This window comes from Piliocolobus tephrosceles, chromosome X (assembly GCF_002776525.5).
Source record: "Piliocolobus tephrosceles isolate RC106 chromosome X, ASM277652v3, whole genome shotgun sequence".
NCBI classification, from domain to species: Eukaryota; Metazoa; Chordata; class Mammalia; order Primates; family Cercopithecidae; genus Piliocolobus; species Piliocolobus tephrosceles.
The window spans coordinates 1,298,633-1,314,742 of NC_045455.1; the positions used below are offsets into that span (position 1 = coordinate 1,298,633).

At 49.8% G+C, this 16,110-nt stretch overlaps 1 protein-coding gene across 10 annotated transcripts in view; it reads right to left on the reverse strand.

Annotated features, from left to right (window-relative positions):
• The window catches only part of ATP11A (ATPase phospholipid transporting 11A), a 185,964-nt gene that overhangs the window by 15,566 nt on the left and 154,288 nt on the right, over positions 1–16,110 (reverse strand). For all 10 annotated transcript variants that reach the window (XM_031934963.1, XM_031934962.1, XM_031934961.1 and 7 more), the window contains exons 19-25: positions 14,424–14,675; positions 12,869–13,043; positions 11,051–11,153; positions 10,681–10,826; positions 9,510–9,569; positions 8,232–8,359; positions 5,948–6,083 (exon numbers count right to left, since the gene is read on the reverse strand). In XM_031934963.1, the coding sequence (XP_031790823.1) occupies positions 5,948–6,083; positions 8,232–8,359; positions 9,510–9,569; positions 10,681–10,826; positions 11,051–11,153; positions 12,869–13,043; positions 14,424–14,675 (1,000 nt within the window). The remainder of the gene's footprint in view (positions 1–5,947; positions 6,084–8,231; positions 8,360–9,509; positions 9,570–10,680; positions 10,827–11,050; positions 11,154–12,868; positions 13,044–14,423; positions 14,676–16,110) is intronic.

Here is a 16,110-nt window from a genome sequence, read left to right on the forward strand (position 1 = left end):
CTGTGAGGACAGCACACCTGACCTGTGAGGACCACGCACCTGACCTGTGAGGACCACGCACCCGACCTGTGAGGACCACGCACCCGACCTGGGAGGACCACACGCCCGACCGACAGGACAGCACGCCCGGCCCGTGAGGACCACATACCCAACCCGTCAGGACCACACGTGTCTCCACTACACGTGAGGCACAGGCCAAAAAAAGGGCCTGCTGCCCAGACCCCGTGCCTCGGGGAAAACCCCCAACGGGAAACTTGTTTCCGGGAGAACTGCTTTCCCTCGGGACGCTCCTGTGCTGTGGCCCAGACAATTTCTAGTTTGTCGGATTCTGTGAACTGCGTCTCTCAGGGAATTTTATTTTATAAAGAATTAAAAAGCTGGAATACAAATGGCTGTTCTTCAGAATTCGTTTTCAACCAGAACAATACACCTATCACCCCACCCCGATTCAGCTGGAGTGAGGTGTGGGCTACAGTCCCTCGACATGGTCAGCGGGATAACGTCTTACTCGTAGATTCTAGAAAAGAGTGTTAGGACCTTTTGCAGTGAACGACGGCTTCTTAGGGGCCCATCAACACATCGTTTTTTCCTCACTTCCTCATGGTGATCAACAGTCGGCTCTTCCTTCTGGCTTGGAAATGCCGGGCCCACGTGTCACTCAGATCTACACACGCTTGTGGTTCTCGGCCAGGGCAGCCTTGCCTGCGAGGGACACCTGGCCGTGGTGGAGACATTTCTGGGGCGTGGGGTCTGCTAGCTTTGGATGGGGGTGGAGGGGCTGCCGAGGGCACAGGACAGCGGCCCACGAGGAAGTACATCTGGCCCCAATGTCAGCAGAGCCCGGGTGAGAGGCCTGTTATGCACTCACCAAAAAGTGCCCTCTCTTCATGGCTTAACTTCTGGGGCAGGAAATTATCATGCCTCTAGCTGTGGCTTGGCAGCAGCCTACAAGCGCCTGTGGCCAGCACGGTGCTGGGGGGCAGGAGGCTGCTGTGCTGTAACTGGAAGCTAATGCGTTCAGCCAAATGGTGCCTCCACAGCAGGCGAGGGCGGCTTTGCACCCAGACAGCCACATTGGCTGGGCCTGGAGGAAAAGCCCCTCATGCTGCCCAGCTCTGCTCCTCCTCCCGCTAGCCCTCGCCTTGGCCATCCCAACACAGAACTCTGAAAAAGTTAGAGGGCAGCAAGACGTGGACTCAAGGGTGCCCTGTGAAGCAGTGTGTGTCACCAACAGAGTGGCAGGTGACAGCTGCAGCCAACTCACATGGCCTTCTCACTGTCCCCTCTCCCTGCTGTGAGCTGAGAAGCTGCCTCTCTAAGCTCCCTGCTGGGGCTCCTTGGGTTTAAGGGGTCATGGCAGAGCTGGGATGAGGAGTTAGGCCTCCCGATGCTGGTCCTGCAGAGCACATGGGCCGCAGCTGTAAGCTTTATAGGTGAGGAACAAAGCACAGCTATCATGAATCTAGAATTGGGCATCTTGGTCAGGGCCCCTGAGAAACACTGACCCATTACTGACCTGTGTCCATGTCCTTTGGAAGCTGGTCCACTACAGAGCTATCCTGAAACGCATCGCTGGAAAGCCCTCTTACACCTTGGTTGCCTGAAGTGGGGGCCCCCAGGTAAACTGCCACGATGTGGTTCGGCTTTGTGTCCTCACCGAAATCTCATCTCGAGTTATAATCCCCACGTGTTGGCGGGAGAGCCTGGCGGGAGGGGACTGAAGCATGGACGTCCCCCTTGCTGATCTCGTGACGGGGGGTGAGTGAGTTCTCATGAGATCTGGTTGTTTCAAAGTGTGAAGCCCTTTCCCCTTTGCTCTCTATCTCCTGCAGCCTTGTGAAGAAGGACCTTGCTTCCCCTTTGCCTTCCCCATCATTCTAAGTTTCCTGAGGCCTCCCCAGCCTTGCTTCCTATGCAGCCTACAGCACTGTGGGTCGATAAAACCTTTCTTCTTCCTAAATCACCCTGTCTCAGGTAGCTCCTTAGAGCCATGTGAAAATGGACTGACATGTGCAGATGGTTTATTATTACAATTGCTGGTCGTTATTTCCATTGGATTCTGGGGGTGGCAGGCATCCCTGGGACACCAATCTCCTTTCTCAAAGGGCCGTTCACAGGGATCCTTTTTTTCCCAAGTGACATCAACGCCATCTCCAATGAAGTTCCTGTTTCTGATTTCTGCAGAACCCTGTCCTCATGCGACAAGCACATCTCAGCCGAGAACCTGACCAGCGCGAAAGCCTCACTCCAGCAGATCTGCCTCTGGGACTGGCCACCCGCCACGACTGCAGGCTAAGCCCCATGCCCCCACTTCCTCCCTACTTTGAGAATGAGTATTCCTATAGAAGCTTTCTGCTCAAAAAAGCCCTCGGACCAGACCCATTTAACTCTGATGTGTAAAAACACCCCACGGCCAGCATAACTTGCGCCTTCTCAAGGTCACAGTCACGAGCGGCACCCACCGCCTCCCCTCCCTGTGTAGCTCCCTCTGCCTCCCACCCTTGCCCATACACGGACCGCCCGTGTTTCAGCTGTTCTCACGGCATCCTACGTCTATCAAAGCACATTCCCAGCTTTTAACCGTTCACCTAGGAATATCCTGCTGCTCAACAAGTAACTGTTGTCTTCGCATCTCATTTGTGGCATCAAAATGAGAAGTTACTGTGGCTTACGATGTCAGTGCAGAAAATGCTCCACTGGTGAACTTTTGAAAAAGATGTCCGTGATTCTATTGCTCCTCCCAAGCCACACGGGATCTACAGACATTCCTATAGAATAATTTAGGTCTTTAAAACAAAGTAGCTCTCACCCGTGAACCATCAATCCCAGAGGCCTCTGGACGGTAACCCTGTTGGGAGTATCCCGGTTGGAAGGGAAAATTCTCAGGGGTGAGCACCCCAACCCCAAATTGCTATGCAAGGACCAAGAGGGCTGTCAGCCGCTAGGACTGCCCCCAAGTTCCCTGAGTGCTGGCATCACGCTGGGGTGAGTGCGGGTTCCGTGGGGGCTCAGGGTACCTTCCAGGATGCAGCCGGGGGCTGGAGGGGACAGCCAGAAGAGACCAGGAAACAGGAGCTAGTAGAAACCCTCAGGTTCCAGGAAGGGCAGCAGAGCCACAGTGCCCACTGACCACCAGGGACAGCTGACCAGGGACACGCCAGGGTTCCCGGGGTCCAACAAGGTGGAGATGCTGCAGAGTCCCTGCCAGGAAGCCCCTGGCACTGCACTGCCAGCACCTCATTTAGGAGCACAGCCAGCAGCCCTCCTAGGACAGTGGCACCCATGTCCTCACCCCTGAAGTCCATCTCCGGGGGCTCTTGGGAGGCACCTTCACATTCACACTGAAATTCGGAATTAGAACAACCCAGAGGCCGCACCAGGCAACACCATGAAGTCTGATGCTGGACGGCTGTGTGTGCCCCCAGGCCCTGCCCCTCGGGAGCTGACCCTGCACAGGGTGTCTGGTCTGTCCGAACTTCTCTTTCCTCAGCTTTCACGTGATCTGAACGTCCAGCTGAAAAGGGTGGTTGTAGTGAACCAGGACGTTTGTGAGAGAAAACTGGAAAATCAAGTGCGGGAAAAACGGGACTTGCTATCGCCACAGCAGGCTGCCAGGAGTCTGGAGTCTCAGAGCTCAGGACACTATGTCTTAGTTCTTTTTAAGGGCTACACAAGATGCTTACGTAAGCCCGACCCGGAGGAAAATCTCATAAAAGATACAAAACAATCAACATGATGACATTCATGGCTTGGTGGCATTCGGGAATTATTCAATTAAAATAAACTAAGACAAGGAATAAATTCTAGAAAACCTAAAGCTTTTAAAACAGTGAAATAATATTGGAATGGATTCTCAAGATCGACCTGGTAAAAACGGATTTAGGTTATGACGAAGGAGAACAGCAGTGTTTAGTTACGAGAAGTGAAAGCGACTAAAGCAGGTAAACAGCGCACAGGACACGCAGCGGGACTTCTGTGTTTGAACCCAGCAGTCTGAGGGACACACACACAGGGAGAGAGAGGTCAGGCTAAACCGGGAACGGAGCCGATTTCTGTTCAGAAGTCACCCAGAAGGGGCTGCTGAAGAGAGACTTTCTCCAAGGTCAGCGCTGGTGTTTGCTTGTACGGCTCAATACCTGCGGCCTTTAAGCAGGGATGGTCTCTGACATCTACTCAGCGGCTGGCGCGGCTCTCGCAGGTGGCACAGGGCCCCACCGGGCCTCCCACACACGCCTGTGCTGCCTTTAATTTAAAGTCAAGGGAAGCTCCCATCAATCCAGTCGATTAAGAAAACATCCCTGACTCAGTGGGCCACGCTGACATGGAAACCAAGGGAACACAGCAAGGATGTGTGTCAGGAGGCACACGCCCCTCCTAACACAGAACTAGCTCCGGGGTGCGTGGGGCACACGCCCCCTTCTAACACAGAGCTAGCCCCTGAGTGCGTGGGGCACACGCCCCCTTCTAACACAGAGCTAGCCCCGGGGTGCCTGGGGCACACGCCCTCGTCTAACACAGAGCTAGCCCCGGGGTGCCTGGGGCACACGCCCTCGTCTAACACAGAGCTAGCTCCGGGGTGCCTGGGACACACGCCCCCTTCTAACACAGAGCTAGCCCCGGGGTGCGTGGGGCACACGCCCTCTTCTAACACAGAGCTAGCTCCAGGGTGTGTGGGGCAGCAGCGGCTAACAGCATTTCCACCGACAAAGCACACAGGAAGTCACATTTGAAAATATTTTCGAGAAATATTTCATTTGTAATGCACTCCAAAAACACAGAGAAACGACAAACCCATGATTGTCTTACCACGTGTGTGTTGGTAGTCATTATCTGAGAGTGGGAAGGGAAGCCAGTGGCAAAAAGAAAAAAGCAAGATACAAATAAAACAAACCCCCAGGGATTAGGCAAACAACCAGAGAGTGAATGTCCACTAGAAAACTACAAATCTGTTCATTGCAAAAGAAGTAGACTTAAGTACAGTGCTCGGGGAAATCTAACACGGGCTCAACGTGGAATTCATTCTCACATTAAAAACACAATGTCTAGGCCGGGCGTGGTGGCTCACGCCTGTAATCCCAGCACTCTGAGAGGCCAAGACGGGGGTATCACAAGGTCAGGAGATCGAGACCATCCTGGCTAACGCAGTGAAACCCTGTCTCTACTAAAAATACAAAAAAATTAGCCGGGTGTGGTGGCGGGCGCCTATAGTCCCAGCTACTTGGGAGGCTGAGGCAGGAGAATGGCATGAACCCGGGAGGCAGAGCTTGCAGTGAGCCAAGATCATGCCACTGCACTCCAGCCTGGGCGACAGAGCAAGACTCTGTCTCAAAAAAAACAAAAACAAAAACAACACAATGTCTAAATTGTATAATTCTATCACTAGGTAATGAGCTGATGGTGAATTGTAAGCTACAGAGAGAGTCTGAAAACCTCAGCAGGCCAGCCGCGCAGGGTGGCTCACGCCTGTAATCCCAGCACTTTGGGAGGCCGAGACGGGTGGATCAGGAGGTCAGGAGATCGAAACCATCCTGGCTAACACGGTGAAACCCCGTCTCTACCAAAAATACAAAAAAATTAGCCGAGCGTGGTGGTGGGCGCCTGTAGTCCCAGCTACTGGGAGGCTGAGGCAGGAGAATGGCGTGAACCCAGGACGCGGAGCTTGCAGTGAGCCGAGATAGTGCCGCTGCATTCCAGCCTGGGCCACAGAGCAAGACTCTGTCTCAACAACAACAACAAAACAAAAAACAAAAAACCTCAGTAGGACATTTCCTTCCAGTGACACTGAGCACTCAGGTCATGTGACCCGGGGCGATGCGCATGTGGTGATCGACCCCGATGGGAAGCTGCACGGGCTGCACTGAATTACTGCTCTGACAAGATCATCATATGGGCTTGGGAGGGTTTATTCCCCAGCAGCTGAGTCGGCGCGCTCGAGCTCCGTACTGACCTGCCCGTTGCTCGTCACAGTTGTATTTTCAAACATGAAATAAGCACCAAAGAAGAACACCAGCGCGTCAAACAGTCCCAGGAGCGTCCAGTAGATGAACACACGCCAGCGCAGCAGGGCGTTCTTGGCGACGTCCCTGTGTGAGGACAAAAGTGCACAGCGTGTGTCCTCAAGAATCGGGGCTCAGCGCCTCCCCCGGGCTCCAGGGTAGCCGTCCCTGGACGCTGTCTTTATGGGATAAGATGTGTGTGGCCAGTAAACACGAGGTTTGTGCTGTGGCCACAAATGCAGCATGTCCGTCACAACCAGCATTTTACTACCCATTCATGTCCTCGGCTAACTTTTGCTCGGATTCTTTCTCTCTCATATTCACTGCAATATCGTCATAGGCAGAGAGATGCAAGCCATGCGCTGCTGCTTCTGAAAGTAACGAACATGGAACACAAGGCACACACCTGACATTCACCGAGCTTGTGACACCTTACACCTGACGTGACACCTTATGCCTGAGGTGACACCTTACAGTTGACGTGACACCTTACGCCTGTTCAATAAGACAGAATTTGCAGGATCCCTTCTGGATACATGTCTAGAACAGTATATCCTCTCCTGTTTTCTCAGATTTACTCCCAATTATTAAAGACGTACAACAAATTTTTTATCGTCGTCCTTAATCACCTACGGTGATTATTTTTGGGTCCAAGCCATCAAGATCCCACAGAATGGCTAAATATTCTGATGAGGGCAGCGAGGCTGATGCACGGATTCCTGCAGCATCCTGGGCAGGGAAGTGAGTGGTCTTGGCTGTGGTGGTGGATGCAGGAACCACGCATGTGAGAAGATTGCACAGAACTGAACACACACAGACAGGTGTCATGTACACACATGTACATGAGCACAGGGAAAGCTGGGTGATCTGAATAAGGGAACAGGAGAGCGGCATCAACATCAACACATTGGATGTGATGCTGGACTGCAGTTTCTTGCATGTCACCACTGAGGGACATGGGATCACGGTCCACGGAATCTATTATTTCTTTTTGTTTGTTTTTGAGACGGAGTCTCGCTCTGTCACCCAGGCTGGAGGGCAGTGGCGGGATCTCAGCTCACTGCAAGCTCCGCCTCCTGGGTTCACGCCATTCTCCTGCCTCAGCCTCCTGAGTAGCTGGGACTACAGGCACCGCCACCTCGCCCGGCTAGTTTTTTGTATTTTTTACTAGAGACGGGGTTTCACCGTGTTAGCCAGGATGGTCTCGATCTCCTGACCTTGTGATCCGCCCGTCTCGGCCTCCCAAAGTGCTGGGATTACAGGCGTGAGCCAACGCGCCCGGCCGGAATCTATTATTTCTTACAACTGCATATAGATGTAAAATTATCTGAAAGATAAAATTTTAATTTATGATAGGGTTTGGCTGTGTCCCCACCCAAATCTCATCTTGAATTGTAGCTCCCATGACCCCAACTGTTGTGGGAGGGACCTGGTGGGAGGTGATTGAGTCATGGGGGCGGTTTTTTCCCATGCTGTTCTCGTGATAGTGTCTCAGTCTCACGAGATCTGATGGTTTTATAAAGGAAAGCTCCCCTGCACACGCCCTCTTGTCTGCCACCATGTAAGACGTGACTTTGCTCCTCATTCACCTTCCGCCATGACTGTGAGGCCTCTCCCCAGCCACGTGGAACTGTGAGTCCACTCAACCTCCTTCCTTCATAAATTACCCAGTCTCAGGTATGTCTTCACAGCAGGATGAAAATGGACTAATACGATTTAAAAGACCATGGAAAACAGTAACATACTGAATCTGCCAGACTTCGGGGGGCATTTCTGAAATAGCAGAAAAATATCTATTCCATATTATTAAAAAAAAATAACTTTTTGGGAGAAAAGACACCCTGAAAGCAGAGCTGTTAATTTTTCTTTTTTCTCACTGAATGGAACACACATGGTTTTAAAGGATAACTTAGGCCATAGACTCCCGGGAGTCACAACGAGGAAGACGCTGGTACCCCGGCTCCCTTAGGACTGTCAGAAAGCACAGGAAAGTGCAAACTGGCTCCACACAGACGTTCCAAATGCAGCGTAAACCATCCAGCAAGGCTTAAAGAGTCTCCATTTGAACTATGTTGCTTCCAGTTTAAAGAAGCTCCTGACCTAGCAAGCGTATCGGTAGATGCTGAATGTTTCTGGCCCTTAACTGGGGTCTGCCAGGTAGCTACTGCAAGATCTGCCAGAGTGCTGCCTAGTTGTTCTCTGTGCTCTCAGGAGAGGCTGTGTGGAGGATGGTACCTGTACAGGGTCGGGTCTCTCTGGAGCACGTCGATGCCAATATGCTGCTCCATGAGGCTGTACAGGAGGATGGGGAGGGAGGTGAAGCTGATGTTGTAGAGGGTCAGACACGCAGTGTCGTACAAAGTCTGTAAGAGGAAAGTCACAAGGAAGTGGCGCCTCAGTGCATTGTTACAAACTTTTTGGATCTTTTGATTAAATATATTTTCTTTTTTTTTTTTTTGAGACGGAGTCTCGCTCTGTCGCCCGGGCTGGAGTGCAGTGGCCGGATCTCAGCTCACTGCAAGCTCCGCCTCCCGGGTTTACGCCCTTCTCCTGCCTCAGCCTCCCGAGTAGCTGGGACCGCAGGCGCCCGCCACCTCGCCCGGCTAGTTTTTTGTATTTTTCAGTAGAGACGGGGTTTCACCGTGTTAGCCAGGATGGTCTCGATCTCCTGACCTCGTGATCCGCCCGTCTCGGCCTCCCAAAGTGCTGGGATTACAGGCTTGAGCCACCACGCCCGGCCAATTAAATATATTTTCTTTCTGAAATGCCTAGAAAGACCAGAGCACTTTTCAAAGCTTAACGATATAAACTAGGGTCTGTGAGATCAACTGTGATTTCAGGATGAAAGTCACAGCTGGCAAAAGCCTAACACTGACTCATCCCATTCTATCAGCACAAACTTCAAGAAAAAAAAAAAAAAAAAAAAGGAAAAAAGTCATAGAAAACATTTGCAATTCTGATTGTCATCTTCAAGCTTCAGTGACTCTGGTCCCAGTCACTTCCCATGAAGGCAGTTGGCCCGCCAACCACTGAGCACACGAGTGACAGAAGGAGGCGTCCATCTAGGGCAGGTGCCCGGGGAGTCCTTTACCCCTCCTGGATGGGAACTGTCTTCTTCCCCTGTGGGCACACTGCACACGTTAACGTGCCAGGCACCGGGGTGGCCCACGTCCACAAGGACCTCGAGTTGGAGTTAATTCTTGCAGTGGTGCCAGGATGCCCAGCTCGGCCCTGCTGGGCCCTGGGAGACCACATCATCATTAGCCCTCATCTCAGGGCCAGAGCAGTTTCAGAAGACACGGAATAAGCGGCCTCCAGGACGGCAACTCCTCAGCACCGCGGCCCCCACCCCACGCCTGACCTTTCACCCCCGTCTGCTGCTGGGCACCCTGGCTTCCTCGCAATGCCGGGGAGTGCTGCTGATTCCCAAGTCTCCTCTCCCCACGGCAGCCACCCACTGGGGGAAGGAAAAGAAGGCTCAGACAGCCTGTCCCTGAAGACCCTAGGACTGACCTGTTGTGAAAACCCACAGAAGAACTGGTATAAAAACTGAGGGAAGATGAAGCAGACATTCTGAAAGGCAAGGCAGAGCTGTTAGTTCAGTGACGGGGCAGACGGAGGCAGCCGCCACTCCCAGCGTGGCCTGTCCCACGGGGGAGGAGGGATCCACGTGTGCCTGGAGTGCGGGAGAACAGCACTAATGGGTTCTAGAAAGTCTCTTATTTCAGGGGCAACTGAAATGCACATGTGACCACGTTCTGGCCACTCTGAGGACAATGTATAGAGGAAATTTGTCAGCTCCAAGAGACACAAGAAGGCAATGCAGGTATCAGTATAAACAGGAAAGAATGGAACTGCACAGTGAATACGGAATTCTAAAATACCGTTCCTCAAACATTTCCACCTGAAAGGTCCTCACTGGTTCCACACTCAATTCTGTGGAGGGGAGAAAAGGACGGGGGGTCTCCCGTGGCACAGCAGGCTCTCCTCATCCTCGGGGATACATTCCCAGACCCGGGGGGGAAGGATGAAGAATCTGCGGACGGTCCTGAACCCTGTCTACACTGTAGATGGGTATGTGTGTTCCTACACATACACACCCATGACAAAGTTTTATTTATAAAGTAGGCGCAGTAAAAGAGTTAACAACAAAACATAGAATAACTATAATAATCTACCATAATCAAAGGTACATGAATTTGGTCTCTCCCTCCTCCTCTTAAAATATATTATCGGGTCGTATTCACCATTCTTCTTCTTGTGATCTGTCAACCTGGTCACCAAGACAGCTACAGAGTGACTGAGGGGCAGGTAGCGTACACACAGCATTGGCACACCAGACGAAGGGACAAGCCACATCCCAGGAAGGACAGAGCAGGACGGCATGAGGCTTCATCACGCTGCTCGGAATGGCATGCAATTTAAAACTTAGACACTGTTTATTTCTGCAATTTCCATTGGATATTTTTGGGCCTGGGTTGACTACAGGTAATGGAAACTGTAAAAAGCAAAGCCACGGCTAAGCGGGACATGACTGCAATCAGATTCACCCCTTCCTTTCTGACAGTTGCTGCTACCTAGAGATCAATGACCTCTTGGGGCATCAAGTGGTTCAGACAAGGGTCGTGCCAGCCTGTGCGTGATCTGCTGCTGAAATTGTGAGGGGGCGCGGCGATCCGCCTACCTTATAAAAGAAGTACTGCACGAGCTCAGATATCCTAATGTAATAAAAATGCCCGTGAACAAGCAGCATCTTCTTCAAATGCTTAAACTTTGGGATTGCATAGTCGCTGTTCCTGGCAGCCTGGCGGCCTTCCTTGCCGATGACACCTAGAAGACGGAGGTGAAGGATCTGAGGAAATGCTTTCCGTACACCACGCACAGGGCAGGGACGGGGAGAAGAATGGATGAAACCATCATCACGAGCCTTCCTGGTCACACACGAGGGTGATGACGGGGGTGTCCTGAATGCACCTGCATGCTGCCATGGGCCTCTGTCTAGCGGAGGGGTGACCTGGCCACCAGGACGTGCCGGCAGCAAGGATGAAGCTCACCTATGCCCACATGCGCTTCCAGAATCATGCTGACATCATTTGCGCCGTCGCCAACTGCTAACGTGATTGGGTGCTCTTTTGAAAATTTGATTAATTTAACAATCTGCAAAAGAAAGAAAGGCAGCATTTATCTTCACTATTCCACTTCTGAACAGGTTATTCATTCACTAGGCAGAAATAATGAAGATGTAAAGTTAGCCTAGGCAAATAAAAAAACTATCTACTTGAGCTAATTTATGACATTCTGTTTTCTCCATACAGGATAAAACTTTTTTTCATACTGAAAACAAAACAAAATAAAGTAAAAGAAATGAGGTATGATTAAAATGACGTGGGCTGGAAAAGGCTGGTAGACAAACTTTGGCGGTACAGACGTGAGATATATGAAGTAGTTTGTGGTTATTGTTATATTCATCTATTTAAATATATGGAAAAATGTGTAACTACTGGGAAAATATATTTAAATATACAGGGGCAAATGTGAACCCTGGATTCTGTTAGAAGACATCACTATTCCAAGGTACTTCAAGCTATTTGGTATAAAGCATCTATTTCTAAAACTAAACTATTCCTAATGCTATTTTAATTTTCAAATTTGTAACATGCAAAATCAAATATGACAATTTTATGTAAAAATAATTTCTAAGTTTTTAGTCAATTTCTTTTTTCCCCCCATGTATGTGCCTAAAGGTAACAGTTCAAGATATGACTGAAGAGATGGGGGAAACGTGTGGGTGCCTTCTTGTTTCAAGATAGGAAACTGAATGAAACGTTTCAAAAGCCAGTTGAGAACTGAAAAAAGTACTATGGAATACATGAAGAGCAAATGGCAAACCCTGAGTTGCTGTTCCGTTCGGGAAGTAATCCTGTAAGGTTTACGTGCAGTTACACATGTGAGAGAGAGGAGAACATCAAACCGTCTTCCCCACATGGAAGGTCTGTGAATGCCTGAGGCTCAGCTTGTCGTCCTGAGGACCCCCGCTCCGTGTTTTTGGCGAAATTGACAGATTAATGCACCCACGGGCACAAACTCTCAACTTTTCACCTCCTTGGTTTCCAGAGTTTGTGTGAGACGTTTTTTACCTTAAACACTGGGTTGCTCTGACCAGTTATGGATTTACTCATGAACAGGTCAAGAGAAACTGACGTATCGTGTCTAAAATGTGGTATAACGAAGCTGGAACTTTTCTAGGCTTCCTGAGATCAGAAAGACATCCATGTTTACACACATATTCCATAGTGCTTTTAAAGTGTTCACAGAAAAAACTTCGGTGTGTGTTTCCCACAAGAACATGGGCGCGTGAGACGTTCGGAGTTTGATGGACAAGACAAGTTGAATCCTCGTGGCATTTCCCAACTGCAGCCTTTTGGGCAAATTATTCCAATTTGTAAAGCTGGTGCCCTCATTCGCCTGAAAGGGTTAGTTTGAGGCTAAAAGCATTTGTGTCTGTAGGAGGCACACACTAGGTGCTCAATAATGTCAGCTCTCTTCCCCTAAACCTTTAGTGTAGATTCTCAGGAGTGACTGAGGCAGTTTTTTTTTTTTTTTTTTTTTAACAGAAGTCAGCCAGGGCAGCTGTCCTGGCCATTGCATCTGGAAGGGTCACACGTCAGACTGGTCAACACCCACTAACCAACAAGCCTGGCCCAACAAGCAAAACAAGATCTGCATTTTAAATCTCTACCATGGTTACTTCTCTTTTTAACAGGCGGTACCCTGCTAGGCTTTTTAACAATCCGAGGTGGTGAGACCTAACGGAAGGTTTCCAGTGTTTCGGACACCCCGACCACCAGCCATCGAGGACGGGCGGGCAGCACCTGGGCCTTCTGCAAGGGTGCCATGCGGCAGCAGAGCACCGCGCTGCAGCTCCGGCAGATCTCCAGGAAGAGCTCCCTGTAGTTGCTGGAACTCCCGTCTTCGCGAGGCTTCATGATGAGAGACAGCGCAGCTCCGTCGATAATCAAGCCGTAGTCCTGCATATCTGCTGAGAGTCTGTCAGAGGACGTGAGTCAGAAAGACGCTCAATCACTAGATCTAGAGATTTTAGAAGACTCCGTATTTCTTTGGATGGCGACAGATGCTACAAATCCATGGGATTAAGAAACTAGTGTTTCTTGTTTTATCACTACAATCTTTTAAGAGTGTATTTTAGTGAAACATTCCTATTTTAAGTAAAGCAAGTGCACATTCTCTTTGTGGACTCGTTAAGTCCCTGTACTTTTGAAACAACAGGAAGGCGTTCATCTTGCAGTCTAAGATCTTGGTCAGTCTTTATTCTCAACCTGCTTGGTCACAGTCTTTATTTGTATAGCTAAGTTCTTGGGTATCTGCCTGGATGACCTAAGTTGGAAAGAACGTGGTCATAATCTCCTCTTCGCTGGGTTTCAAAATGACAAGGAGGCTGGATGCGATGGCTCAAGCCTATAATCCCAGCACTTTGGGAGGCCGAGGCGGGCGGATCACCTGAGGTCAGGAGTTCAAGACCAGCCTGGCCAACATGGTGAAACCCCATCTCTATTAAAAATACAAAAATTAGCTGGGTGTGGTGGTGAGCGCTTTTAATCCCAGCTACTTGGGAGGCTGAGGCAGGAGAATTGTTTGAACCTGGGAGGCAGAGGTTGCAGTGAGCCAAGATCACGCCACTGCACTCCAGCCTGAGCGACGGAGTGAGGCTCCATCTCAAAAACAAAACACAAAAAACAAACAAGGAAAACAAACAAGGAACACCTCTAATCCCTAAAAGGAGTTCTGCAGATTGCAGATCAGGTAGAGGGAATTATCTGTGCTATTTATGAATAACTTAACATTTGTGTAAATTAGACAGCTGCTTTTGCTTTATGTACATGAATGAAACTGAAATGATTCAAATAAAATCTAATCTCAGATAATGCATCTAACACCAGTAAGAACAGCATCGATAAAATGTGTCTGAATAAACTACTGAATATTCTTGGGGAAAAAACAACTCTTGGGCATGCACTGCTTTGTCTCAGACGAACAACCATGCATTATTAACGTCTCCACTTCCTCCAGCAGATGTTTGAAGGTGCCTGCAGCACAGCCCCTAAGTCTCAGGAGCAGATGAGAATTATCCTACTCAAAATATTTCATCAATCATGTCTTTTTGCATCTGTTACCTGGCAGTCTGAAACCGAACATATACACACGTATGTGAAAAAGACACGTCACAACTGCTGGAAAAACCAGCCCGTCTTGTTCCCAGTGTTCACCTGACCCGTGAGAAGCTGGCATTAACGTCCCAGGGGAAAACCGAATTCCCAGTAAGGACAATGCAGTTCCCCCACTTGCAGGCCACTGGGTCTGAAGCCCCTTCTGAGGGAGTGGGGGTGGGGGCGGGGACGCGCTGCCTACCCTGAGAAGTTGTCTCTGGTCAGGCTCCCGCCATGGCGCAGGACCGTCTTGCTCAGCTCGAACAGGACGTCGTGCAGGCTCTGCTCCTCGATCCTCTTGGTGGTCAGCTCCAGCAGCTGCGTGTTCCTGCGGAAGAGCTTGCAGGCATAGCACGTGGCTGCGGCCGTCTCCATCTTGTCTCCTGTGAGAACCCAGACCTTGATCCCGGCCTTTTGCAGGGCCTCAATGGTGTCTGCAGCTTTCTCCTGCAGCCTGAGGGAGGCAAAACCAAACACAACACAGAGAAAAGTCAGTGCTGACCCAGGAAATCCAAATAAGGAACTGCAGAAACTTGCAAAGCTGACAAAATATTGTAGCCCCTCAAAATCAAAACGTGCCATGCTGTGGTTCATGATCTTACCACAAAGTACCTGAAGCGGCTTCTGAAGGTCTGAATTAGTGTTTCACAGCGAAACACTTCATAACAGCAGAGAGATAAACATGGAGCAAACATTTGAGATGGAAAGGGCTGTCTGGTGTCACTGACGTCTGACAAGCCTGAGTTTTCTGTGTAGCTGGGACTCACTACCTGGGGAGGGTTTCAGGAAATTATAACCACCACCAAAAATGTCTCAACCATGGAAAGATGGGATCTGGACTCCCATCAAGGTGGTCAGGAATATTCATTGTCTTTTGTTTTGTATAAACTGTTCTAAGTCTGTCACTTAGAACCCACTTGGGGTCCACGTACCTCTAAATAAAATAAAATACTGAGAATAATACTAGTGATTCTATGGCCAACAGGTACCATGGGCTTGCCACGTGCCAGGCCCATGTGACACTTCCTGTGTGCACTCTTTCATGCTCACCACTATGTCATGAGTAAGGACGTTAGCATCACACCCATTTTACATACGGAAAACCCAAAGCCTGCAGATGCTACAGAAGGTATCCGGGGAGAAGTGGCTCTTCTGATGCCAGTCAGGTCACTTCCCTCTCCTTGGAAGATCGGGGGTCAAAACCACGTTTGCCTCATTTCGGGGCCTGCATTTTTTCTAGGTTTTAGACTTTACTTTCGTGTGAAGGAACACGTTATGCTTCCGGAAAGCATGAAAGGAAAGGATTTAAATTCTAACTGGAATGATCTGGTTTTCTGGGAAGAACTTCCTAGCTAAAAGTCTCAAGATCAGACAATCATAGTACTCTATAGATGGAAAAAACGCCTCTAATTTTATGTGTGTGTGTATGTATGTATATATATATGTGCACGTGTATATATGTGTGTGTGTGCATATATATATATAGAGAGAGAGAGAGTGCGAGCGAGATATATATGTGTGTGTGTGCATATAAATATATATAGAGAGAGAGAGTGCGAGCGAGAGAACGCACAAGAGCACGAGAACGCTTTGTTATGTTGCCCAGGCTAGGGTACAGTGGTATGATCTCAGCTCACTGCAGCCTCCAACTCCTGGGCTCAAGCTATCCTCCCTCCTCAGCCTCCCAAGTAGCTAGGACAACAGGTGACTGCTACCACACCTGATTAATGAAAAAAAAATATTCAAGAGATGGGATCTCACCATGCTGCCCAGGCTGGGCTCAAACTCCTGGCCTCAATCAATCCTCCAGCATCAGCCTCCCAAAGTGCTAGGATTATAAGTGTGCTGCACCGGGCCTGGCCCTGTTTACAAGCGTGCTGCACCGGGCC